This window comes from Cololabis saira, chromosome 21, assembly GCF_033807715.1.
Source record: "Cololabis saira isolate AMF1-May2022 chromosome 21, fColSai1.1, whole genome shotgun sequence".
NCBI lineage: Eukaryota > Metazoa > Chordata > Actinopteri > Beloniformes > Belonidae > Cololabis > Cololabis saira.
Window position 1 is genome coordinate 37,197,810 of NC_084607.1, and position 26,810 is coordinate 37,224,619.

The following is a 26,810-nucleotide window of genomic DNA, read 5'->3' on the forward strand; positions in this document are numbered from 1 at the left end:
TGATGATGATGATGATGATGATGATGGTGATGAAAGTGATCAAGGTGATGATGATGATGATGATGATGATGATGATGATGATGATGATGATGATGATGGTGGTGATGGTGATGATGATGATGGTGGTGATGGTGATGATGATGATGATGATGATGATGATGGTGGTGATGATGATGATCACATATCGGCCAATCAGCTACTAGTATCACTTCCGCCGTAGGCTCTGCGTTGGTGTAACGCGGAACCATAAATCAGCCTGGAAGTTACACGTGTCATTTGTTGATGTTTTTTCCAGGATTCTGATTGGCTGGCATGATGCTCTCAGCGTGAAACAACTCTTTTTTTTCTCACAATCGAAGGGAAAAACATGAAAATTGGTGCACTTTGGACCACCGTAGCCAGGGTATTCTGACGAGATCTGAAAAAACCTTGCAACCAGAGCAAGCAAGAGATTATGTACATTTATTGAGTGAATATTATGAAATTTAAATATGTATTGCTAGAAATGTAATCAAAACGCATTTCTATGCAGAAACTAACTCACAATATTGATTTTATTCCCAGCGTGTCCAGCAACCAAAAATGTAACCATTACACGTTATTAAAACGTTCCAGTTTTACATTATTCTGACGAGATCTGAAAAAACCTTGCAACCACGAGCAAGCAAGAGATTATATACATTTACTGAGTGAATATTATGAAAGTGAAATATGTATTGCTAGAAATGTAATCAAAACGCATTTCTATGCAGAAACTAACTCAAAATATTGATTTTTTTCACTCAAAAATGAAAAATGTCCACCGTGTTTGTTAACTCAAAATATAGATTTTTTTCACTCAAAAATGAAAAATGTCCACCGTGTTTGTTGGTATCACGGCCAGAATCTTAAAAGTCACGTGACTTGGACGCAAAACGAATAGGCAGAAATATGTAACAGTTATACATTTCAAGCGCTAGAAAAATGTAACAGTTATACATTTCAAGGGCTAATATTGTAACCTCTCTACGTTTTTGCACTTTGGACCAACGTAGCCAGGGTACGTTTTTATATGAGACTGGGTTGTATCCCCGTGCTTAAGTGGGTTTCCTCCGGGTACTCTGGTTTCCTCCCACAGTCCAAAAACATGCATACTAGGTTAATTGGTGATTCTAAATTGCCCGTAGGTGTGAGTGTGAGTGTGTCTGGTTGTCTGTACCGGTATATGGGTCCCTGTGATGGTCTGGTGACCTGTCCAGGGGGTAATCGAAGCCTCTCGCCTGAGGGTAGCTGGGATAGGCTCCAGCAGACCCCCGTGACCCTGCAAAGGATAAATCGGGTATAGATAATGGATGGATGGGATCTCCAAAAACTTCTTCTTTGCTATTAAAATATCAGATATCTTTTTTTGAGTTTGTAAAGTTAATTAAAGCAAATAAATAAATTAATCGAAGCCTCTCGCCTGAGGGTAGCTGGGATAGGCTCCAGCCAAGGGCGAAACTTTAGTCTCAGAGGTCGGGGGGACACAGGTAGGAATGGCAAATTTGCACGTGTAGCTGTAGCGTGGATGTGCAGTGTGGCTTTGTAAGACTATGTGTGTGTGAATGCCAACAATCAAACAATTTTAGTATGCATTTACTTTTTTAGACACTTTTTAACTTTTTTTTTTTGCCCGTTTTGGGAAAATGCTGGATCTGCATTCTTGGCCAGGCTTGATTTTTCATTTTCAAAAGCTTGGGCACTGAAAAAACATAGGATTCCATTGACTGCTTGTTTATAATGGAGCCAAGGAAATTCACAGTACCACTTCTCTTGATCTTAAGGTTTTGTTGCTGAGATGCTGTTCTACAATTCAATTCAATTCAATTCAATTTTATTTATATAGCGTCTAATACAACAGAGTTGTCTCTAGACGCTTTCCAGAGACCCATACCCAGAACATGACCCCCGAGCAGTTATTACATAAACAATGGCAGGTAAAAACTCCCCTAGTCACAATCACTTTTGGGCTAACATGGTTGGGTTCCTGCCTGCACTTCTTCACTTGGACCTGTCTCCACATATTTCTCCTATGAAATATGAAAATAAATCATGTTCATTCCTTCCTTTCCTTATAAACAAACCAAAATCACCTAACCATTTACAACATATTAACCTACCTGCCTGAGGTGTAAGTCCAACATTACAGTTAGTGAAGTAACAGCAGAGGGAAAATGTGCTTTCCATACTCTATACAACACACATAACCAGAGGTGGGTAGTACTCTCTTACATTTGCTTGAGTGAGGTTTTGGATAAATTGTGCTTTTAATAGTAGTTTTAATGCAAAGTTATTTTTACTTTTACTGGAGTAATATTGTTCTAAAGTAACAATACTCATCTCTGCACAGCCTACCTGCAACACAGCAGTGCTGCTGCTTTTTTGTCCCGCTGCAAAACTGGATTTTAAACTGAGCAGCCGGCTCCTCTTCATTTTTGCTGCTGCCGCGTCCTGGCTGTCTGTCTGGCTGATTTATGGTTCTGCGTTAAATCGACGAAGAACCTACGGCGTAGGGTTACGGCGTAGGGCAGGGGTTCTTAACCTTTCTGACCTTGGGGCCCAATTTTTTCAGTACAGAGTGGCCCGGGGCCCGTTAAATATTAACACTGTATAGCAGGGGTATTGAACTTTAAGAGGTCCATTTAGAGAAAATTTACTCAAGCGAAGGTCCAGAACATCATAATAAATAAATAAATATATATATATATATATATATATATATATATATATATATATATATATATATATTCAAGTAGCCTCATAGTTGTATCAACATCTGCATCTTACTGTTATATTAAAAAAGTACATATTTGCCCATAACATGTGTAACTTCAATTACACATATTTTTTTCTTTTAAAAATAAAATAGATTTTATTTTATTTTTCAAATGCTATCTTATTTTATTTCTTTACCAGCAGTTTGCATTTCCCCTTTTCTTTGTTAATTGTCTCAACACATTTTTATAATAAATTAATATAAACACATCTTAACAATTGAACAGTTTTGCAGTTTTTCTTTCTTCCCCTTAATCTTAGGCCCCCACTTTCTGTCGTTCAGTGAGAGAACTGAGCTGTAATTTCTCCTGCCAAGACTTTAAATCTGGGCTGGATGGTGTCAGAATCTCATGCACATGTGAAGGTGCTCATTGGTGAGCCCGAGCGGCACCGACCTCCCCGCCCGCGGGGACCCGCCGGGATAAATGAGCACGCCGCGCTCGCTCGCTCTGGGCGCAGACCCAAGTAATCGATCCCTGATCCTGGCGGATCTAAACGTACTCTGTGCAAAATGAAGGATTTTCTCTATAAATACACACCATTTCTCTTACTATTACACGTACAGCTAGCTGAGTGTCTTCTTCTCCTCATTTGGTTGGGAGTTGCTATGCAGTCCCGCGGCCTTCGCGGCCCACACGTACAAAACTGATTTTCTTTCACGGCCCACTAGATGGCGCTCGCGGCCCAAGTGTGGGCCGCGGGCCTATGGTTAAGAATCACTGGCGTAGGGTATGCGGCGACGCGCGCTGTGCGTTGCGCTCTCCGCGCACCCCTACGCCGTATGCTCTGCGTCAATTTAACGCGGAAGCATAAATCAGCCTTGAGCCGCACTGAGGGGAGGGGAGGAGGAAGGAGGGGGAGCGGGGCTGTCGTGCCGTCAGTACCTTCGCACAGGGTGTCTTGATGATTCGCAATTACAGGCTGAGCCTACGGTTAGTTTTTAAACTATAAAAAGTAGGGGGGACAAAAACGTGATTTTGAAAAGTGGGGGGGACATGTCCCCAGTGGAAATTGCGCCCATGGCTCGAGCAGACCCCCGTGACGCTGCAAAGGATAAATCGGGTATAGATAATGGATGGATGGGATCTCCAAAAACTTCTTCTTTGCTATTAAAATATCAGATATATTTTTTTGAGTTTGTAAAGTTGATTAAAGCAAATAAATAAATAAAATCTGCAAGCAGCGATGAACGGGCCCTCGCACTCATGGCCACCGTCCTCCATAGGCATATCAGACATGACACCAAAAGTTATAGCATAAAATAGGGCCAACCAATCAGAAGAAGGGGCGGGACTAATTCAGGCCAACGAAGGTCAAGGACTCAATACAGCGTCCGATGACACCACCCACAAATCTCTATGTCAAACCATTCAAAAGTTATAGCAGAAAATAGGGACAACCAATCAGAAGAAGGGGCGGGGCTAATTCAGTCCAATTATGGTCAAGGACTCAATACCGAGTCCGATAACACCACCCACGACTCTTTATGTCAAACCATTCAAAAGTTATGGCAGAAAATAGGGAAAACCAATCAGAAGAAGGGTCGGGGCTAATTTTCACTAATTATGGTCAAGGACTCAATACCGAGTCCGATGACACCACCCACGACTCAAACCATTCAAAAGTTATGGAAGAGAAAAGTTTTCTAGGGGGCGCTGTTGAGCCGTTAGGTCACGCCCATTAATGCAAACCATGAAATATCAAATTTATCGCCAGGCCTGGCTTGCATGCAAAATTTGGTGACTTTTGGGGAACTATCAAATATGGACCAATCAGATGAAGGGGGGGCGCACTTTTTGGCGTCTAGCGTTGCCACGGTAACGCTTTTGAAAGAGAAAAGTAATGCGCGTAGTCGCAGTATGGAGACGCATATTTTGATGTATAATACACCTGGGTGCACGTTACGGTTCGGGCCGTATTAACTGTCGAAGGAATGGCATAAATTGCTCCAAAATTACGCGATTAATTCAGAATGTTCAAAATGGCCGACTTCCAGTTCGGTTTCGGCCATGGCGCCAAGAGACTTTTCTTTAAGTTTCGACATGATACAGGTGTGTACCGATTTTCGTTCATGTACGTCACACCGTATTATGGGGCTTGAGGCACAAAGTTTTTTCTGTCTGAACCAATCAGATGAAGGGCGGTCGCGCTTTTTGGCGTCTAGCGTTACCATGGTAACGCTTTTGAAAGAGAAAAGTAATGCGTGTTGTCGCAGGATGGAGCCGCACATTTTGATGTTTAACACACCTGGGTGCACGTTACGGTTCGGGCCGTATTAACTGCCGAAGGAATGGCATAAATTTCGGCAAAATGACAAGATTAATTCAAAATGGCCGACTTCCTGTTCAGTTTCGGCCATGGCGCCAAGAGACTTTTCTTTAAAGAGCATATTGCAGGTTAGAATTTTTTCAAAAATGATGCCTGACCTTATGTGAAAATGACTATGTGAGAAGTTAATGTAGGATTTAATATGTTTTACAAGACGTAAGGGCACTTATTCAGAGGAAAAAGTGGCTGATTTTAGCCAAGCTCCTACAAAGGCTTTTTTTTTCGAACACCGCGTCATATGACGCAGCAGGAGGGAGACGTCTCCACAGCTCTGCCCCATCTGACTGTGCAGACCCCGTACACACGTAGCCGGTATCTGCAAAACCCAACATATTTTCCTACGTTTGGACCTGTCATCCACATGAAAACGCAAATAAACGAATGTTTAAAAAAACTCCAGGCAAAGGGAAGATTTTTGAAAACTCTGTTTATGTAGATGCGTGTAGACAGAGACAGAGAGCAGTTTTGCGTTTTCGAACGTCACATTATGCTCCAAAACAACAACAAATCTGCTCTGAGTCTGACGTCTAACGTGCGACCCAGAACTACAGATGATCCACCATCTGTCCTCCAAGCTATTTATTAAATAAATGGTCTCTGCTCTTGACACCGTTACACCGACGCAGAGCCTACGCCGTAGGGTACGCAGCGACACGCAGCCCGGCTGCAGCAGGGCTGCGTCGATTAACACGGCGGACACGGGGAAACTCCAGCTCGTTACCCGAGGAGGAGGCGCGGATCCCGGGGAAGCGGCGCAGCAGAGGCGGCCCGGAGGCTGGAAGACCAGATGATCTACAGGTTTGCTTATGAATGTGGTCGAAAACGCAGATCTTCGGTTCTGTGTGGAAGGTTTTTTTTTTTTTAACAACGATGTAATGTGGATAAACGAAGGGGGGGAAGTATTCGGTTTTAAAAATACCCGGCTATTTCGGATGCTTTTAATCAGAAAAAAGAGAAGATAATAAGCCTGTTTTCTGTTTAGAAAGTACAAACGTAGACAGATTACAAGTACTCACCCATTTTTAAGGAGTTTCGGAGTTTCGGAGTTTCTTTCAGGAGCACGGGGTGCTGCAGTGAATAAAGGCGGATTTATGGTTCCGCGTAAAATCGACGGCGTAGCCTACGGTGTAGGGTACGCGGCGCACGCAGCGTTCTGTGCGTCGCCGCGTACCCTACGCCGTAGGGTCTGCGTTGGTGCAACGCGGACCCATAAATCAGCCTTTTAAAAAGCGAGTTTTAGCTGTCAATCAAAAGAACGTGGGGGACTAACGGGTTGGTAATTATAAGGCTGTGGCCCGTCATATTGGTGTGAATACACATTCACAACCTCTTCAGTGTCACAACTAACATTAAGATCCATTATTTTTCCTATTGTTGAATTCACTGCGCTCCCTCCCGACACGTCACTTCCGGTTCAACTTTTTCAGATGCGGAAGTAAAATACTCTCACAAAAACAACTCCGGAGGTCACTGTAGTATATATTTATGCGTATTTCAATGAAAATTCAGTTCCTACATTATTTTCCTACACATTGATTCACAGGGGTCTCCAGCCTGCAATATGCTCTTTAAGTTGCGCCATGATACAGGTGTGTACCGATTTTCGTGCATGTACGTCAAATCGTATTGTGGGGCTTGAGGCACAAAGTTTTCTAGGGGGTGCTGTGGAGCCATTTTGCCACGCTCATTAATGCAAACCATTAAATATCAAATTTTTCACCAGACCTGGCTTGCGTGCAAAATTTGGTGACTTTTCGGGCAGGTTTAGGGGGGCAAAAAGGCCCTCCTTTCATCAGAAGAAAGAATAAAGAATAAAGAATAAAAAATTCCTACAGATACAATAGGGCCTTCGCACTGTAAGTGCTCGGGCCCTAATTATGGAAACTGTTAAAAAATTTTGTTTTTCCTAAATATAGTTTTATAAATCCTAATATAGTAAAGCATGAATATAGGTGTCTGTCTGTCTGTCTGTCTGTCTGTCTGTCTGTCTGTCTGTCTATCTAGACAGCAGAAACAAATCTTTTAAGTTTGTGATCTCCAAAAACGGGCAGCACGGTGGCTTTGTGGTTAGCATTGTTGCTTCACGGCAAGAAGGTCCCCGGTTTCTGTGTGGAGTTTGCATGTTCTCCCCGTGCTTGCGTGGGTTTCCTCCGGGTACTCCGGCTTCCTCCCACAGTCCAAAAACACGCATACTAGGTTAATTGGTGATTCTAAATTGCCCGTAGGTGTGAGTGTGAGTGTGTCTGGTTGTCTGTACCGGTATATGGGTCCCTGTGATGGTCTGGTGACCTGTCCAGGGGGTAATCGAAGCCTCTCGCCTGAGGGTAGCTGGGATAGGCTCCAGCAGACCCCCGTGACCCTGCAAAGGATAAAGCGGGTATAGATAATGGATGGATGGGATCTCCAAAAACTTCTTCTTTGCTATTAAAATATCAGATATATTTTTTTGAGTTTGTAAAGTAATTAAAGCAAATAAATAAATTATGGAAACTGTTCAAAAATTTAGTTTTTCCTAAATATAGTTTTATAATCCTAAAATAGTAAAGCATGAATATTGACTTTGATCAACCAAGTCATTATTGTTGGTGTACATATGTACACAAATATAGGTGTGTATCTGTCTGTCTGTCTGTCTGTCTGTCTGTCTGTCTGTCTGTCTGTCTGTCTGTCTTAGGGTTGCCACCCGTCCCGGAAAAAAATTGAATTGTCCTTTATTTGAGAAAAAAATGTTGCGTCCCGTATTGAACTAATACGGGACGCGATTTGTCCCGTATTTTCATTAACGCCCCATACACACGTCTGTCACACAAACATCAACACTAAATTTATCAATAATGAACAAAATAAAACACAGGAAACATTAAGGCCAGCTAAATCTTTGTGGCGGGACAACAGCACCTGCTGCGTCTGTGCCCAGATCTTTCTATGTGCCAGACAGCGGGGAGGACTCGGGCTTCACCTCCAGGTAGGAGTTGGGAATTGGGAATTAAAAGTTCCGTATTGAACCAATACGGACATATATTATGCCAGGTCCGGTTCTACGATGGTGCATAAGCAAGCATTGCACCCTCAGTTTGTGTTTTGCGTTGAAAAGACGAAAAGAAAACTGACAATGCGCCCGCGTTAAGCCTGATTTATGGTTCCGCGTTAAATCGACGGCATGGCTACGGCGATAGGTACGCGTGCGACGCGCACCGTACGTTCGCGTCCCCACGTATCCTACCCCGTAAACTCTGCGTTGGTGCAACGCGGAACCATAAATCAGCCAGTGTCCGTCACTCATATCCGTGCAGCAGTTTCCTGCACCAGCAAGACGCTGCTCTCTGATTATGGCTAACAGTTTGAAAACCCCAAATAAAAAATAAATTAGAGAATATTTAATGAAATCAATAAACAATTCCATCATCAAAATTATAACAAATAAAGGTTCAAAATATCATGCTTTGCATGTAATAAGACTAGGTAATATATTAGTTTCACCTTTTAAGTTGAATTATTGAAATTGATTAACTTTTACACCAAATTCTAGTTGAATTATTGAAATAAGTTAACTTTTACACCATATTCTAGTTGAATTATTGAAATAAGTTAACTTTTACACCATATTCTTCACCTGAAGCAATATTCTACACCTTGGCTGATGTGGACATACAGAGCATAGGAGGCTATTTCAGCTGCTACATGGTTGGCTGTCTGTACAGTCATGCAAGTTCAATGCTATTAGAGAACAGGTTTTTTCATATAAAATAAACACATTTTTATGCAGTTTAGAAGTTTTGGGGCTTTTTTTTGGCTCCTGCGCTGCTGAAATTGGGGCGTCCTTTATTTCTATTTCTGAAAGGTGGCAACCCTAGTCTGTCTGTCTGTCTGTCTGTCTGTCTGTCTGTCTGTCTGTCTGTCTGTCTGTCTGTCTGTCTGTCTATCTATCTATCTATCTATCTAGACAGCAGAAATGAGTTCAGAACATCAAACACATTTTTTAAGTTTGTGACCTCCAAAAACGGGCAGCACGGTGGCTTAATGGTTAGCATTGTTGCTTCACAGCAAGAAGGTCCCCGGTTCAACTCCCAGGCCCAGCAGGGTCTTTCTGTGTGGAGTTTGCATGTTCTCCCCGTGCTTAAGTGGATTTCCTCTTGGTACTCCGCTTTCCTCCCACAGTCCAAAAACATGCATACTAGGTTAATTGGTGATTCTAAATTGCCCGTAGGTGTGAGTGTGAGTGTGTCTGGTTGTCTGTACCGGTATATGGGTCCCTGTGATGGTCTGGTGACCTGTCCAGGGGGTAATCGAAGCCTCTCGCCTGAGGGTAGCTGGGATAGGCTCCAGCAGACCCCCGTGACCCTGCAAAGGATAAATCGGGTATAGATAATGGATGGATGGGATCTCCAAAAACTTCTTCTTTGCTATTAAAATATCAGATATCTTTTTTTGAGTTTGTAAAGTTAATTAAAGCAAATAAATAAATTATGGAAACTGTTAAAAAATTTAGTTTTTCCTAAATATAGTTTTATAAATCCTAATATAGTAAAGCATGAATATTCACTTTGATCAACCAAGGCATTATTGTTGGTGTACATATATGTATACGTACACAAATATAGGTGTCTGTCTGTCTGTCTGTCTGTCTGTCTGTCTGTCTGTCTGTCTGTCTGTCTGTCTGTCGAGAAAAACGTATCTATCTATCGAAAAACGTAGAGGGTTTACAATAATAGCCCTTGAATTGTATAACTGTTACATTTTTCTCACTATTCCTTTTGCGACCAAGTCACTGACTTTCAAGATTCTGGCCGTCACACCAAAAAACCAAATCACACGCTTCCTCGTTGGGAAGTTGTTTCAGATATCACCAGAATAATGTGAAATCGCAACGTTTCAATAATGTGAAATTGCAACATTTTGGTACTAGGATACGTGGTCGTGATATATAAAAATGGATTATTACATTATTATGGTAAATGGCTCACACTTATATAGCGCTTTCCAGCTGTACTCCTACAGCCGCAAAGTGCTTTACATTGTAGACTGTTATTACCCACACAACGGCGCTGGCCTGACAACCGGGAGCAGCTAGGATTATTACATTATTATTATTATTTATGGGGAACGTTTGACACGGGGAATTCCCCTGGGAACCCCCTCTACGTCATAGTGACGAGGGGGATCCTGGACACGTGACAGATGTCCCAATCGTTTGCCGTTGACTGTTATCAGCCCATTGAATGAGGCGTTATTTAGTCCCATAAGTACAGGCTAGTGGGGGGCTAGTAACCTGCTAGTAGTTACCAGCCATTTGTTTGAGTTATCCCTTGTTTGTGTAGCCGAGGAATGATGTGTACGCTTGGTAAGTCTCAGCAAATCAGGTTGTTAGTATGTAGGGACCCGGATGTGTGGTCATGGTTACTGTTGCTAGGGACGTGGAAGTAAACGGTTAATATTTAAAGATAGTTAAGTTTAGAGTAATGTAACATGTCAGAAGTTAACATACATTTTATTTTTCTTGGAAAATGCAATATTTTTCTAGATAGTTTCGGCATTAAAATGCATTTTATTAAGGTTTATAGCGAGAAATGTGTATTTTATATACTCTATCTTGTTATTTTAAGATATGGTGCGTCCAAAATGCCATACTAAAACGTATATACTAAAAAGTATACCAATTGAGAAAGTATTTTGATTTAGGGGTGGGGGAGCTAAACCGTGCAATATCTTATAAAGTAAACAAACTTTGGCATAAACAAAACAAAAAAAGTCAGAAGCTCAAAAAGTTAGATTTTTCTACAATACTGCAATAGTTCGGCTTTTTGTCCAGCGCTTTAAAAGCTGGTCTATTAGCATATGTAGCAGTGCGGCCGTTGACCAAGTAGAGGCAGAGTGGTCGAGTAATGCGTGAAAAACGCTGACAATAGCAAACCTGGCAACCACTCATATTGAGTTTTTTTAGCCATTTACCCAAAAACACGGGTCTGATTAATTTTCCATGGATTATTGCAATTACTGTAGAAACAGTATATAATTAATCTAGACTTTAGGTCTTGAATGTGTTAACAAACCACATTTATAGTGACATATCACATCGAGTAACCTAACTATACTTTTGAATCTAAACTATTCATCAGTCCGACCATCTATTCTTCTTCTATCAAACCAGAAAAACAATATACTGTTTTTGTATTGAAATGTAGAAAATACCCTATCAAGAAAATGTGTTTATTAAGTAGAGCCAACCTCAGAGATATCTATAAGCTATTTATAAACCTGTAAGCTAATTACAACCCTACTCTTTAAACCGGAAGAACTACAAATATGCTGGCTGATTTATGCTTCCTAACAAATTTTATGACACTTTTCTAATGGGAATTGTAGTTTAATAAATTGATCTATTCCCCTTAAAAAGAAGTTGACAGTATTAAATTGTAGGTATACCTGGGGGGTTTTAGGAGTGAGAAACACATTGGTGTTATCTGATTTTAAAAATCAAATTGTTAAATGTGTGAAAATGTTTTTTTTTTCCATAATTGACAGCGCCCCTATTTGGTTCCCAATGGTGACCAAACATGACAGCTGAGGTCAAGAGCTTTCTATAACAGCTGGTCCTATAGTATGAGGTGCCGTGAGGGACATAATTCTGAATTAGCGTTCATAAACACATATGAAATCCAACTCTTTTACACACTATACTGAAAACCTCTCACACTCACTTGTGAAATCTCTCATACACACAGGTGAAATGCTCTTATACATACAACTGGAAATGTATCCACTCACATATACAACTGAAATGTGCTCACAGATACTACTGAAACGCTCTTACACAAACTAGTGAAATCTGCTTATATATACAGTTGAAACTTTTTCCCCTTCACACACACTAGTCAAATCCTCTCACACACACTAGTGAAATCCTCTCATACACACTAGTGAAATCCTCTCATACACACTAGTGAAATCCTCTCACACACACTAGTGAAATCCTCTCACACACACTAGTGAAATCCTCTCACACACACTAGTGAAATCCTCTCATACACACTAGTGAAATCCTCTCACACACAGTGGTGAAATCCTCTCACAAACACAACTGAAATTCCTCTCATACACACTACTGAAAATCCTCTCATACACACTACTGAAAATTTCAGTAGAAACGGAAGTCATTCCAGTAGAAACGGACGTCATTTCAGTAGAAAGGGGAGTGTGTTGGTTAGCGCGATTTTTTTTTTTCCCGAGAGTTATTTTGATTGCTTGATAGAGCAATCAAAATAACTGCAGCAGCCAAAAACAACTGACTGAAGCAACAACTTTACTCAATAATATATTAGTTTCAGCAGAGACTACAACCCCCCCGGTGACTGCTGGATGAGCCTCACGTCACTTTTACCATCACGGTGTTATGTTTGATGCTACCCGTTGAGAAATGCTACTTTGTGGTTCTGCGCCATGATTGATTCACATGAGCAAGATTAAGTCTAATAAAGTTCCTAAATGTCGGTTTCCATTATTTTTATATTAATTGTCCAGCCATAGTGCTTTGTATTGTATTATTAATTTAAATTAATGTATATCTTTAATTTGTTTGTAGGTGCAGTGCAAGTCCTGCAGTAGGTGGGCACATTTTGAATGTATCCACTATGACAAAGTCTCACATAAGTGCCAGAAATGTGGCTGAACTACTCTGTTTGGCATTTTGTTGTTGTTTGTGTTCATTAACTTTTATTTATTATTGTTATTAAGTTATTAAATTTAGGCTAATTTTCTGAAATTAACAGACTCTTCTTTTGAAACGAGAAATTGAGACTGTTTGTGTGCCTTTACTTTTATTTCTTATTATTTTATACTTATTATCAATCCAAAAATAGTGATCACAAAATGGATTAATTTGGGTGGTGTAAGTATGCTGACATTCATCCTGCAGTGGCAGTGAGGTGATTAGTATCTTACCTGAATGCATTTAGTGACGGGAGCATTATTTGATAGGATGTTACTGGACTATCAAATTATGCTACCATTGAATAGATTTAACATGGATGATATGGGATGTTGAGTATTTGATCCTTCAAAATACACTACCCATGACATGAATTGCATTACACTTTGTTAAAATTATATGATAAAGAGAAAACTATGTTATCACTTTATTTGATATCCATTCCGTTATTGGCCTTTATTTAACCAGGCAGGTCATTAAGAACACATTTTTATTTACAATGACGGCCTGGCAAGAGACAAGGACCACTTGGGGGAAAAGGACGTGGGCTAGGGAGTAAAACACAATAAAAGTGTAGCTCTACAAAGGTAGAAAACCATTAGGTAGCATTTTTTTTTTTAGGTAGCAAAAATAGATAGACAGGCGCTTTCGGTTTATGCGGTGGTAGCATTTTTCGACGAAGCAGCAGAAATCGACAGAACAGCGGCAGCGGCAGCTTTCTGCCAGTATTCCATGTGCGAAAGCACTTTTGGGTTTGATAACGTGGTGTGTATCCACTCAAAACTATAGTTGTTGCCGTTGCTAACGGGATGCTCTGACGCAGCTGCCGGGATGGGAAAAGTGACGTGAGGCTCATCCAGCACACCTGTACTCGGAGTCACCGGGGAGGGGGGGGGGCTGTAGCCCCGCAGTAAAAACACCTGACAGGGTCCTTATAGTCTCTGCTGAAGCTAATATATTATTCAGTAAAGTTGTTGCTTCAGTCAGTTGTTTTTGGCTGCTGCAGTTATTTTGATTGCTCTATCAAGCAATCAAAATAACTCCCGGGAAAAAAAAAATCGCGCTAACCAACCCACTCCCCTTTCTACTGAAATGACGTCCGTTTCTACTGAAATGACTTCCGTTTCTACTGAAATTTTCAGTAGTGTACGAGAGGATTTTCAGTAGTGTGTATAAGAGGATTTCACTAGTGTGTATGAAAGGATTTCACTATTGTGTATGAAAGTATTTCACTAGTGAGTATGAAAGGATTTCACTAGTGTGTATGAAAGGATTTCACTAGTGTGTATGAAAGGATTTCACTAGTGAGTATGAAAGGATTTCACTAGTGAGTATGAAAGGATTTCACTAGTGAGTATGAAAGGATTTCACTAGTGTGTATGAAAGGATTTCACTAGTGAGTATGAAAGGATTTCACTAGTGAGTATGAAAGGATTTCACTAGTTTGTGTAAGAGCGTTTCAGTAGTATCTGTGAGCACATTTCAGTTATGTGAGTGGATACATTTTCAGTTGTATGTATAAGAGCATTTCACCTGTGTGTATGAGAGATTTCACAAGTGAGTGTGAGAGGTTTTCAGTATAGTGTGTAAAAGATTTTGGATTTCATATGTGTTTATGAACATTTCCAGTTGTATGTGTAAGAGCATTTCACCTGTGTGTATAAAAGGTTTTGGATTTCATATGTGTTTATGAACACTAATTCAGAATTATGTCCCTCACGGCACCTCATACTATAGTCCCTTCTGTTGCTGAATGAAAAAGTTTTCAAACGTGCCCCATGTTCAACATTCAGAGGTCAATATTTCCAAGCATGAGCCATGTATCATTTTCAGACTGGCATGATGTTATTCTCCTGATCAAGGCCTTTGCAACGATGTAGCCTATTTGGTTCTTTGATATGACAAAGTTTTAATTTTCACATGGACACAGCTGGTATAGCTTCACGACTTATAAACCTAACCCTAATCCACTCAGAAAACATTTACACATAATTTAATGAACACAGATTATATTAAAAGTACATTTACTTAAGTATACTTACTTATGTAAAGTTTGAGGTATTTTCTCTTCTTTTAACAGGAACCCGCAAGCATGATCACATCACCCCCGTTCTGGCCTCCCTTCACTGGCTTCCTGTCTCTTTTAGAATTAATTTAAAAATACTATTGTTTGTTTTTAAGTCACTAAATGGGTTGGCACCAAAGTACATCTCAGACCTCCTACAGGTTTACACTCCCTTGAGGTCTTTGAGGTTTCTATTCAGTCACGTCTTGTCGTTCCTAAAACCAGGCAAAAAACCAGGGGCGACCGTGCTTCTTCAGCAATAGCCCCTAAACTTTGGAACGAGCTTCCTCCCCACATCAAAATGGCCCCCACACTAGAAATTTTTAAATCTCGTCTTAAAACTCATTTTTATTCTTTGGCTTTTAATCCAGCATGAGAGTTGTGTGGTCTCTGTCCTGTCTTTTATGTTTATGAATCACTGGTTGTTTCTGTTTGGTGTGTTTTTATTTCGTGCTTTTATGTGCTCTTATCTATTTTACTCTTTTTTTATTTTTTACTATTTTATTATGTCTTGCTTTACTCATTGTGCAGCACTTTGGTAACCTTGTTGTTTTTAAAATGTGCTATATAAATAAAGTGGATTGGATTGGATACTTCGCTTCATTAATCAGTATTTTGTTAAAGTTTATACTTCACTATATTCATTAACCTGTTAATCACTAAAGCTCCCTGTTGGGGAAAGTTTAGGGTTAGGGTTACTATAAATCCTTCATTTATGCAATATTATGATATCAAGATTATACATATAGACCTTGTAGTGGCATGTCATTTAGGGCTATCCAGAAGCCTAGGGATTAAGAGGTTAAAGAGCTGTAGTTACTTTGCACTTTAATCCCAAACCTATGAGCATCTTATTAATGGTGATGCATTATTCTCTTACCCACAGTATAAAGTATAGAAGGTATAGAAAAAGTAGCTCTGATTCAAGCATTTACAAAATGGAAATGCTGCTTATACATTAGTGGATCTGAAATCTCAATGAAATTATTGTTTTCATTGTTATTTAATAACATAACAATTAGAGTTGGGCTGTTTTTCCAATATGTTCTTTTGTTTAAATAAATCATCTGAGTACTCCATCAATCAATGTCAATGTGTTTGGTTGCTAAGTGCTGTGCAGATACGTATACGTATAAGTATGATATTAAGTATAATAATAGTATTATATAATATTAATATTATAATATTCGTATTTAATAATATTATATAATGTCATCTTGTTTCGGCCAGAATAAACGGGAAAGAGCGGAGCGGAGCGCTGCTGTGACACGTTACCATGGTAACAACCCCCCACTAGCCTATACTTATGGGACTAAATAACGCCTCATTCAATGGGCTGATAACAGTCAACGGCAAACGATCGGGGCATCTGTCACGTGTCCAGGATCCCCCTCGTCACTATGACGTAGAGGGGGTTCCCAGGGGAATTCCCCGTGTCAAACGTTCCCCATAAATAATAATAATAATGCTAGCTGCTCCCGGTTGTCAGGCCAGCGCCGTTGTTCTAGCAGCTACAGTCTACTACACTGTAGTAGACCACTGTAGTGGTCGGCAACTGGCGGCCCGCGGGCCAAAATTGGCCCGTCTCCAATAATATCTGGCCCGCCAGATGACATTGAAAATTTGATAACATTTTTTTTATTTTTTTTATATATATATATATATATTCATTCATTCATTATCTTACCCGCTTTATCCCTTGCGGGGTCACGGGGGTCTGCTGGAGCCTATCCCAGCTTATTTTAGGTGAGAGGCAGGGGTTACACCCTGGACAGGTCACCAGTCCATCACAGGGCCACATATAGACACACAAACCATGCTCACAACCACACTCACGCTCACACCTACGGGCAATTTAGAATCACCGATTAACCTAAATATGCATGTTTTTTGGACTGTGGGAGGAAGCCGGAGTACCCGGAGGAAACCCACGCAAGCACGGGGAGAACATGCAAACTCCACACAGAAAGGCCCCTGCCGGGCCTGGGAGTCGAACCGGGGACCTTCTTGCTGTGAGGCAACAGTGCTAACCACTAAGCCACCGTGCTGCCTATATATATATATATATATATAAATATATATATATATTAAAAAAAAAAAAAAAAAAAAAAAAAAAAAAAAAAAAAAAAATATATATATATATATATTTTTTTTTTTATTATTATTTACTATCACAAAAACGAGAATTTCATAGGGAATTCAAAGCCTTTATTTAGAAAAGATAAAATAAAATAAAAGTAGGATCTTCATGATTCCGGTGTTGTGCCGAAAAGTGATTGCCTGCCAGAATCTGATTTCTGGCCACGGGAGCGCGCACAGTGATAGCGCTAAAACGTCAGATTTTCAGATTATGAAGCTCAAGAATGAGATCAATTCATATTTAGGCAGAAACAACTTTTCATTAACTGTATTTGGCCTTCAATCAATTTTTGGCAGGTAAAAAGACCCATTTTCAGGGGAGAAATCAGATTCTGGCAGGCAATCACTTTTTGGCACAACACCGGACGCACACAATTCTGTATAGTTCCCTGTCACCTGTAGCATAGGGGGGCCTTAATTAGAGGTGCACACAAATATTCAGGAGTAACGCGGGCACAGACTCCCGGCAAAACTCCTGAAGCTGTTGAAATGGTAAGACATAACTTACCTTGAGTTTTGCTGTTGGTCTTTTAAATGGTAAAACGTCCATTATATGTGTAAAAATACGTCGGAAAATCTGCCTCATTTGCATATCCTCTCACTTGCTTCAGCAGACAGAGAGCTGCTGCTCCGTGTGCACGTACTACTGTTCATAGGTGCGTCATGGGTTTTTCATGTGTTTAATGTTGTTCTGTGTATTTTAAAGAAGGACTGCATTTGTTAGTAGCTTGACAGAAAATAATATTATTATCACCAAGTTACTTATAAGCGGTTTCATAACGCAGCCACAGAGTAGCTAAAGCAGTAATAACACACTAATAACAGTCTGTAGCAAATTCAAGTTACTTTATTTAAACTAATGACTTTCTTAAATAACTTTTTTGTACAAGATATAATAGTATAATAATACTAGTAGCCTATAGATAAGGGGGAAAAAGTTTTGTTTAGTAGAAAAAAAAACATGTTTCGCCTGATTTATGTGATGTTCTGGCCCACCATTCAGTTGCTCCAAAAAAATTTGGCCCGAGGCCAAACTTACTTGCCGACCCCTGGTCTACAGTGTAAAGCGCTTTGCGGCTGTAGGAGTACAGCTGGAAAGCGCTATATAAGTGTGAGCCATTTACCATAATAATGTAATAATCCATTTTTATATATCACGACCACGTATCCTAGCACCAAAATGTTGCAATGTCACATTATTGAAACGTTGCGATTTCACATTATTCTGGTGATATCTGAAACAACTTCCCAACGAGGAAGCGTGTGATTTGGTTTTTTGGTGTGACGGCCAGAATCTTGAAAGTCAGTGACTTGGTCGCAAAAGGAATAGTGAGAAAAATGTAACAGTTATACAATTCAATGGCTATTATTGTAACCCCTCTACGTTTTTGCACTTTGGAACAACGTAGACAGGGTACGTTTTTATGTGAGAGGAGTCGGGAGTGAAAACTGTGTTGCAAGAGAATGACGCTCGTGGCGTAGTCTTTGGTTGTCATGGTGATGCCTTGCCCTGGGCGTCAAGTAATGCCGCAGAGGGGATTATGTCGGAAGAAAACGCGAAGGGGGCTTTGAGCGTCAGTCATGAACGGAAATGGGTCCTGCCAAAGCGTCTTTGGTAGACACATCGGGGTAGCGGAAAGGTGGTGGGGGGGGTGTCACAGAATATATGGGAATTATAAACGCATGCATGCAATGCATTAAACTAAAACTATATTTTTCAAAAAGGCTGCTGTCGTTTGTTGGTGCCCAATTCCATCCCCATTTCACTCTGGCCAAATCCGAAGTGGAAAAATGCTTGCATGATACTCACTGAACAGAGATTGTGGGAAAAAAAATGCATATTTCTCGCTAGAAATGTCATCAAACCACACTTTTAAATTGAAGTACTGCTCTGAGCGTCACATATAGCCGCAGACGGGATTACATTGGAGATGTCATACAATTTGGTGTCTAATTCTATTTCTCGCTAGAAATGTCATCAAACCACACTTTTAAATTGAAGTATATTCATTTTTTAAAAAAGAGGAATGAGGAAATCGCTGGCGGGCTCTGAGCGTCAAATATAGCCGCAGACAGAATTACATTGGAGTCAATAGGAGCCTATTGCGTCTGAAAGAGACGCAGAAGGGTACCTTTTTATGGGGGTATTATTGTTCCAATATTATTTGTGTGTGCGTATCTCAATCTGTGTGTGCGTAAAACGATTTGTGTGTCCGTATTCACATTTGTGTGTGCGTAAAAAGATTTGTGTGTCCGTATTCACATTTGTGTGTGTGTAAAAAGATGTGTGTGTCTGTATTAAGATCTGTGTGTGCGTAAAAAGATTCGTGTGTCTGTATTCAGATTTGTGTGTGCGCAAAAATGAGCCGGTAGCTCTCGATTGGCTGTCTTTGCACACGTGGATTTTGACACAGTTCTGCCGCGGCAAATCTGTAAAAAGATCTGTGTGTAAAACGATTTGTCCGTATCTTTTGCAAGGCCCTGAGCTCGGACTCACAGGCTCACGCCAGGCTAAAGTAGCAATGCAGCCTTCACACCACTAGTCGGCGCGTAGCTCTCAGTCAGTACGTTTACCTGCAGCAGTTCCATCGGGGTTTTGAACATATTATTTGGACTTTTATACTGCATGCAAACACCTGAACCCCATCTACTTCGGACCTATGTCGGACATTTAGTAATCGGGTTGCATATGGAGTAAGATAACTTCCAAAAAGATGTGTTCATGTTATAACTATTCGTATTCGTAATGATAAACATTTGTATGTAAATAAAGAAGTTGTACTCAAAATGCTGCTGTCACGCACATGAGTCTGATCAATTATTAGGGTAAGAGTAAGAAATTAGGTAAGAAATTGACCTTTTACGTCTCATTTATTCATTCACACACACACTAATATATTTGGGAAACAGTTAGGCACCAAATATAATATATTTAATTTTCTCAGAGGGCAAAAATAAGAACTTTATTGATCCCACATAGGAGTAATTCATTTTATATCAGCTATAAAGAACAAGGTAGTGCTGAAAAAAAAAAACAATAGTCTATCCCCCCTCACAAAAATAAGAATAGAGAAACATATTTTCTCATCAACAAAACAAATTTAAATTTTTTCAAATAACAAAATAACACATTTGAACCATTTTTCAGACAATAAAAGAACTGAAAAAATCTGAAGAATTGTTCAAATATGTTATTTTGTTACTTGAAAATTTTTTAATATGTTTATGTAAAATATGCTTTGTTGATGAGAAAATATATTTTTCTTATTTTTGTGAGGGGGGAGAGGCTATATATTGTTTTTTCGGCACTACCTTGTTCTCTAATATGACATGAATTACTCCTATGTGGGATCAATAAAGTTCTTATTTTTGCCATCTGAGAAAATTAAATATATTATATTTGGTGCCTAACTGTTTCCCAAATATATTAGTGCGTGTGTGAATGAATAAATGAGACGTAAAAGGTCAATTTCTTACCTAATTTCTTACTCTTACCCTAATAATTGATCAGACTCATGTGCGTGACAGCAGCATTTTGAGTACAACTTCTTTATTTACATACAAATGTTTATCATTACGAATACGAATAGTTATAACATGAACACATCTTTTTGGAAGTTATCTTACTCCATATGCAACCCGATTACTAAATGTCCGACATAGGTCCGAAGTAGATGGGGTTCAAGTGTTTGCATGCAGTATAAAAGTCCAAACGATGTCCAATAATATGTTCAAAACCCCGATGGAACTGCTGCAGGTAAACGTACTGACTGAGAGCTACGCGCCGACTAGTGGTGTGAAGGCTGCATTGCTACTTTAGCCTGGCGTGAGCCTGTGAGTCCGAGCTCAGGGCCTTGCAAAAGATACGGACAAATCGTTTTACACACAGATCTTTTTACAGATTTGCCGCGGCAGAACTGTGTCAAAATCCACGTGTGCAAAGACAGCCAATCGAGAGCTACCGGCTCATTTTTGCGCACACACAAATCTGAATACAGACACACGAATCTTTTTACGCACACACAGATCTTAATACAGACACACACATCTTTTTACACACACACAAATGTGAATACGGACACAAAAATCTTTTTTTATGCACACACAAATCTGAATACAGACACACAAATCTTTTTACACACACACAAATCTTTTTACGCACACACAGATCTGAATACAGACAGACGAATCTTTTTACGCACACACAGATTGAGATACGCACACACAAATAATATTGGAACAATAATACCCCCATACCTTTTGCGTCAGTAGGTGTCGCCAAAGGTTCGTGACCATTTGGACGCATTCGGAGTGAGACTGTGTTGGAGTGTGAGTGTGTCTGGTTGTCTGTACCGGTATATGGGTCCCTGTGATGGTCTGGTGACCTGTCCAGGGTGTAATCGAAGCCTCTCGCCTGAGGGTAGCTGGGATAGGCTCCAGCAGACCCCCGTGACCCTGCAAAGGATAAATCGGGTATAGATAATGGATGGATGGGATCTCCAAAAACTTCTTCTTTGCTATTAAAATATCAGATATATTTTTTTGAGTTTGTAAAGTTAATTAAAGCAAATAAATAAATTATGGAAACTGTTAAAAAATTTAGTTTTTCCTAAATATAGTTTTATAAATCCTAATATAGTAAAGCATGAATATTCACTTTGATCAACCAAGGCATTATTGTTGGTGTACATATATGTATACGTACACAAATATAGGTGGGTGTGTGTCTGTCTGTCTGTCTGTCTGTCTGTCTGTCTGTCTGTCTGTCTGTCTGTCTGTCTGTCTGTCTGTCTGTCTGTCTGTCTGTCTGTCTGTCTGTCTGTCTGTCTGTCTATCTATCTAGACAGCAGAAGTGAGTTCAGAACATCAAACAAATCTTTTAAGTTTGTGACCTCCAAAAACGGGCAGCACAGTGGCTTAGTGGTTAGCATTGTTGCTTCACAGCAAGAAGCTCCCCGGTTCAACTCCCAGGCCCAGCAGGGTCTTTCTGTGTGGAGTTTGCATGTTCTCCCCGTGCTTAAGTGGATTTCCTCTGGGTACTCCGCTTTCCTCCCACAGTCCAAAAACATGCATATTAGCAGGGCTGCACATAATTATTTTGGTCTGGTGCTCAGAGGAGCCCCTGGATATGTGACTTGGGGCTCCAAAAACGCGGTGACCCGTCTCGCCGGATCGATAAAAGAGGGATGCAGGAATAAGTTATAGGCAAAACGATATTTATTCACTTATAAAGATGAATTAACAAATTATGGTGCGTGTTAGTCTGTAGAGTCAGTATAAAAGTTACAGTTTTTATCGGCCAGATTGGGATGCTCACGGCATATTTTGCACCTAGGGTTGCCAACTTTCAGAAATAGAAATAAAGGACGCCCCAATTTCAGCAGCGCAGGAGCCAAAAAAAAGCCCCAAAACTTCTAAACTGCATAAAAATGTGTTTATTTTATATGAAAAAACCTGTTCTCTAATAGCATTGAACTTGCATGACTGTACAGACAGCCAACCATGTAGCAGCTGAAATAGCCTCCTATGCTCTGTATGTCCACATCAGCCAAGGTGTAGAATATTGCTTCAGGTGAAGAATTTGGTGTAAAAGTTAACTTATTTCAATAATTCAACTAGAATATGGTGTAAAAGTTAATTTATTTCAATAATTCAACTAGAATATGGTGTAAAAGTTAATTTATTTCAATAATTCAACTAGAATATGGTGTAAAAGTTAATCTATTTCAATAATTCAATTAGAATATGGTGTAAAAGTTAATTTATTTCAATAATTCAACTAGAATATGGTGTAAAAGTTAATCTATTTCAATAATTCAACTTAAAAGGTGAAACTAATATATTACCTAGTCTTATTACATGCAAAGCAAGATATGTTGAACCTTTTATTTGTTTTAATTTTGATGATGGAATTGTTTATTGATTTCATAAAATATTCTCTAATTTATTTTTTATTTGGGGTTTTCATAAACTGTGAGCCATAATCAGAGAGCAGCGTCTTGCTGGTGCAGGAAACTGCTGCACGCAGTGACGGACACTGGCTGATTTATGGTTTCGCATTGCACCAACGCAGAGTTTACGGGGTAGGATACGCGGGGACGCGAACGTACGGTGCGCGTCGCACGCGTACCCATCGCCGTAGCTACGCCGTCGATTTAACGCGGAACCATAAATCAGGCTTAAAGAGCATATTGCAGGTTAGAATTTTTTCAAAAATTATACCTGACCTTATGTGAAAATGACTATGTGAGAAGTTAATGTAGGATTTAATATGTTTTACAAGACATAAGGGCATGTATTCAGAGGAAAAAGTGGCTGATTTTAGCCAAGCTCGTACAAACGCTTTTTTTTTTGACCACCGCGTCATATGACGCCACACCAGGGAGCATCTCCACAGCTCTGCCCCATCTGACTGCCCAGACCCCGTACACACGTAGCCGGTATCTGCTAAACCCAAGATATTTTCCTACGTTTGGACCTGTCATCCACATGAAAACACAAATAAACCAATGTTTAAAAAAACTCCGGGCAAAGGGAAGATTTTTGAAAACTCCGTTTATGTAGATGCGTGTAGACCTGGTGTAAACAGAGACAACCGGAGTTTTGCGTTTTCGAACGTCACATTATGCTCCAAACAACAACAAATCTGCTCTGATTCTGACGTCTAACGTGCGACCTTTGTTTACTACAGTTCTACAGATGATCCACCATCTGTTCTCCAAGCTATTTATTAAATAAATGGTCTCTGCTCTTGACACCGTTACACCGACGCGGAGCCTACGCCGTAGGGTACGCGGCGACGCGCAGCAGCTGCAGCCCTGCTGTGTCGGTTTAACGCAGCAGCTCCGCGGTGGGACCATGGATCTGACACGGGGAGTCGAGCTCGTACCCGAGAATGAGACGCGGCTCCCGGACCCGGGAAAGCTGCCCAGCCCAGCTGCAGCAGGGCTGCAGCTGGGCTGCAGCCGGGCTGGGTCGATTAACGCGGCAGCTCCGCGGCGGACACCGGGGGAAACTCGAGCTCGTTGCCCGAGGAGGAGGCGCTGATCCCGGGGTAACTGCGCCGCGGAGGCGGCCCGGAGGCTGGAAGACCAGATGATCTACAGGTCTGTGCTTATGAATGTGGTCGAAAACGCAGATCTTCTGTTCTGTGTGGAAGGTTTTTTTTTTTTTTAACAACGATGTAATGTGGATACAAATTATTTTATAAACGAAGGAGGGGAAATATTCGGTTTTAAAAATAGGCTACCCGGCTATTTCGGATGCTTTTAAAAAAAAAGAGAAGATAATAACCCTGTTTTCTGTTTAGAAAGTACAAACGTAGACAGATTACAAGTACTCACCCGTACTCAACAAGGAGTTAGTTTCGGAGTTTCTTTCAGGAGCGCACGGGCGGGTGCTGCAGTGAATAAAGGCGGATTTATGGTTCCGCGTAAAATCGACGGCGTAGCCTACGGTGTAGGGTACGCAGCGTTCGGTGCGTCGCCGCGTACCCTACGCCGTGTGGTCTGCGTTGGTGTAACGTGGACCCATAAATCAGCCTTTTAAAAAGCGAGTTTCAGCTGTCAATCAAAAGAACGTGGGGGGACTAACGGGTTCTTAGTCATATTGGTGTGAATACACATTCACAACCTCTTCAGTGTCACAACTAACATTAAGATCCATTATTTTTCCTATTGTTGAATTCACCGCGCTCCCCAGTGTGACGTCACTCCCGGTTCAGCTTTTTCAGATGCGGAAGTAAAATACTCTCACAAAAACAACTCTGGAGGTCACTGTAGTATATATTTATGCGTATTTCAATGAAAATTCAGTTCCTACATTATTTTCCTACACATTGATTCACAGGGGTCTCCAACCTGCAATATGCTCTTTAACGCTAGCGCATTGTCAGTTTTCTTTTCGTCTTTTCAACTGAGCACGCAAACACAAACTGAGGGTGCAATTCTTGCTTATGCACCCTCGTAGAACCGGGCCTGGAATAATATATGTCCGTATTGGTTCAATACGGAACTTTTAATTCCCAATTTCCAACTCCTACCTGGAGGTGAAGCCCGAGTCCTCCCCGCTGTCTGGCACACACATAGAAAGATCTGGGCACAGACGCAGCAGGTCCTGTTGTCCCGCCACAAAGATTTAGCTGGCCTTAATGTTTCCTGTGTTTTATTTTGTTATTATTGATCAATTTAGTGTTGATGTATGTGTGAGGGGGAGTAAGAACGCGCTGTGATTGGCCAGTAGCAACTTTGAGTGGCAGTTCTGGGGAGAAACTCTCCCAATAGATGTTTTAATATTAGTATTCTGGTCTGGCCACAACCAATAATATGAGCTCCAGCTGTTGGTACGCAAAAGCGCTTCGCAGCACAAGATTGACAGCGCACTGTGGATTTTGACGGCGCATGCGCTCTGGCGGCCCACTTATGTGCAGCCCTGCATATTAGGTTAATTGGTGATTCTAAATTGCCCGTAGGTGTGAGTGTGAGTGTGTCTGGTTGTCTGTACCGGTATATGGGTCCCTGTGATGGTCTGGTGACCTGTCCAGGGGGTAATCGAAGCCTCTCGCCTGAGGGTAGCTGGGATAGGCTCCAGCAGACCCCCGTGACCCTGCAAAGGATAAAGCGGGTATAGATGATGGATGGATGGGATCTCCAAAAACTTCTTCTTTGCTATTAAAATATCAGATTTATTTTTTTTCAACCAAGGCATTATTGTTGGTGTACATATATGTATGTACACAAATATAGGTGTCTGTCTGTCTGTCTGTCTGTCCATCTATCTATCTACCTGTATCTATCTATATAACGACTGTGTCATTAACAGACTTGTTCACACCTTGTTTACTGGCTAATGATGAATGAATTAGAATCAGGTGTTTGAGTCTAAAACATGCAGGACAGCAGCCGAGGACCAGGTTGGGACCGCTGGTCTGGATCACTCAGGGAACATTTATTCCCCAAATAAAAACAGAACGCAGTCCCTTTTAACAAATGATCAACAAAACCCTAAAAAATAACGATACAGGAATGAAGTAAAGAATAAATATTTGTTAGACTTACAAGCCATGATGAAGCGGAGGATTCAGGACGGCTGCAGCTGCTGGACTGACTGACCTCGAAGTAAGATTGTGCTCTTTATGACTCAACTATGATAACAACATTCTTCCTTTTCATTACGGAAAATCATAAAAACCCCTCAATGCTCAGCCACATCTACACCCACGTGTAACGTGTGTGTGTGTGTGTGTGTGTGTGTGTGTGTGTGTGTGTGTGTGTGTGTGTGTGGGGGGGGGGGGGGGGCATTAATAAGTTTTATGTTTTTTAACGTTTTATGTAAAGCACTTTGTGTTGCATTTTATACATGAATGAAATGCGCTATATAAATAAAGATTGATTTGATTTGATTTGATTAAAACTAAGAGACAACTCATCCCTGTAGGTTTCATAATGATCATAATGATCATAATGATCATAACTACATCCTTATTGAGCTGGTGAGAAATTAAACTGACATGGTAATGTCTTATAAACCACAATTTAAATTAGAATCCAATAAAGCTGACTTTATTGTCCCTGTCATGATATTTTTCATGGACTATATTTACAAAAAAACTTATCAACTCAGAGAAGATAAGAATGACTAAAACATAAAAATAACAACATTAGATTCAATTCAATTCAATTTTATTTATATAGCGTCTAATACATCAGATGTTATCTCTAGACGCTTTACAGAGATCCAGAACATAAACCCCGAGCAATTATTACATACTGTAAACAAGAT

At 40.4% G+C, this 26,810-nt stretch overlaps 1 protein-coding gene across 3 annotated transcripts in view; it reads right to left on the reverse strand.

Moving 5' to 3' along the window:
• The window catches only part of LOC133421977 (uncharacterized), a 50,345-nt gene extending 24,195 nt beyond the window's left edge, over positions 1–26,150 (reverse strand). For 2 of the 3 annotated variants that reach the window (XM_061711806.1, XM_061711808.1), the window contains exons 1-6: positions 26,087–26,150; positions 25,533–25,634; positions 21,384–21,485; positions 9,361–9,462; positions 7,379–7,480; positions 1,199–1,300 (exon numbers count right to left, since the gene is read on the reverse strand). In XM_061711806.1, the coding sequence (XP_061567790.1) occupies positions 1,199–1,300; positions 7,379–7,480; positions 9,361–9,462; positions 21,384–21,485; positions 25,533–25,634; positions 26,087–26,093 (517 nt within the window). In that variant the 5' untranslated portion in view covers positions 26,094–26,150. The remainder of the gene's footprint in view (positions 1–1,198; positions 1,301–7,378; positions 7,481–9,360; positions 9,463–21,383; positions 21,486–25,532; positions 25,635–26,086) is intronic. The other variant, XM_061711807.1, reaches the window with a different exon arrangement.
• Positions 26,151–26,810: the final 660 nt, after the last annotated feature.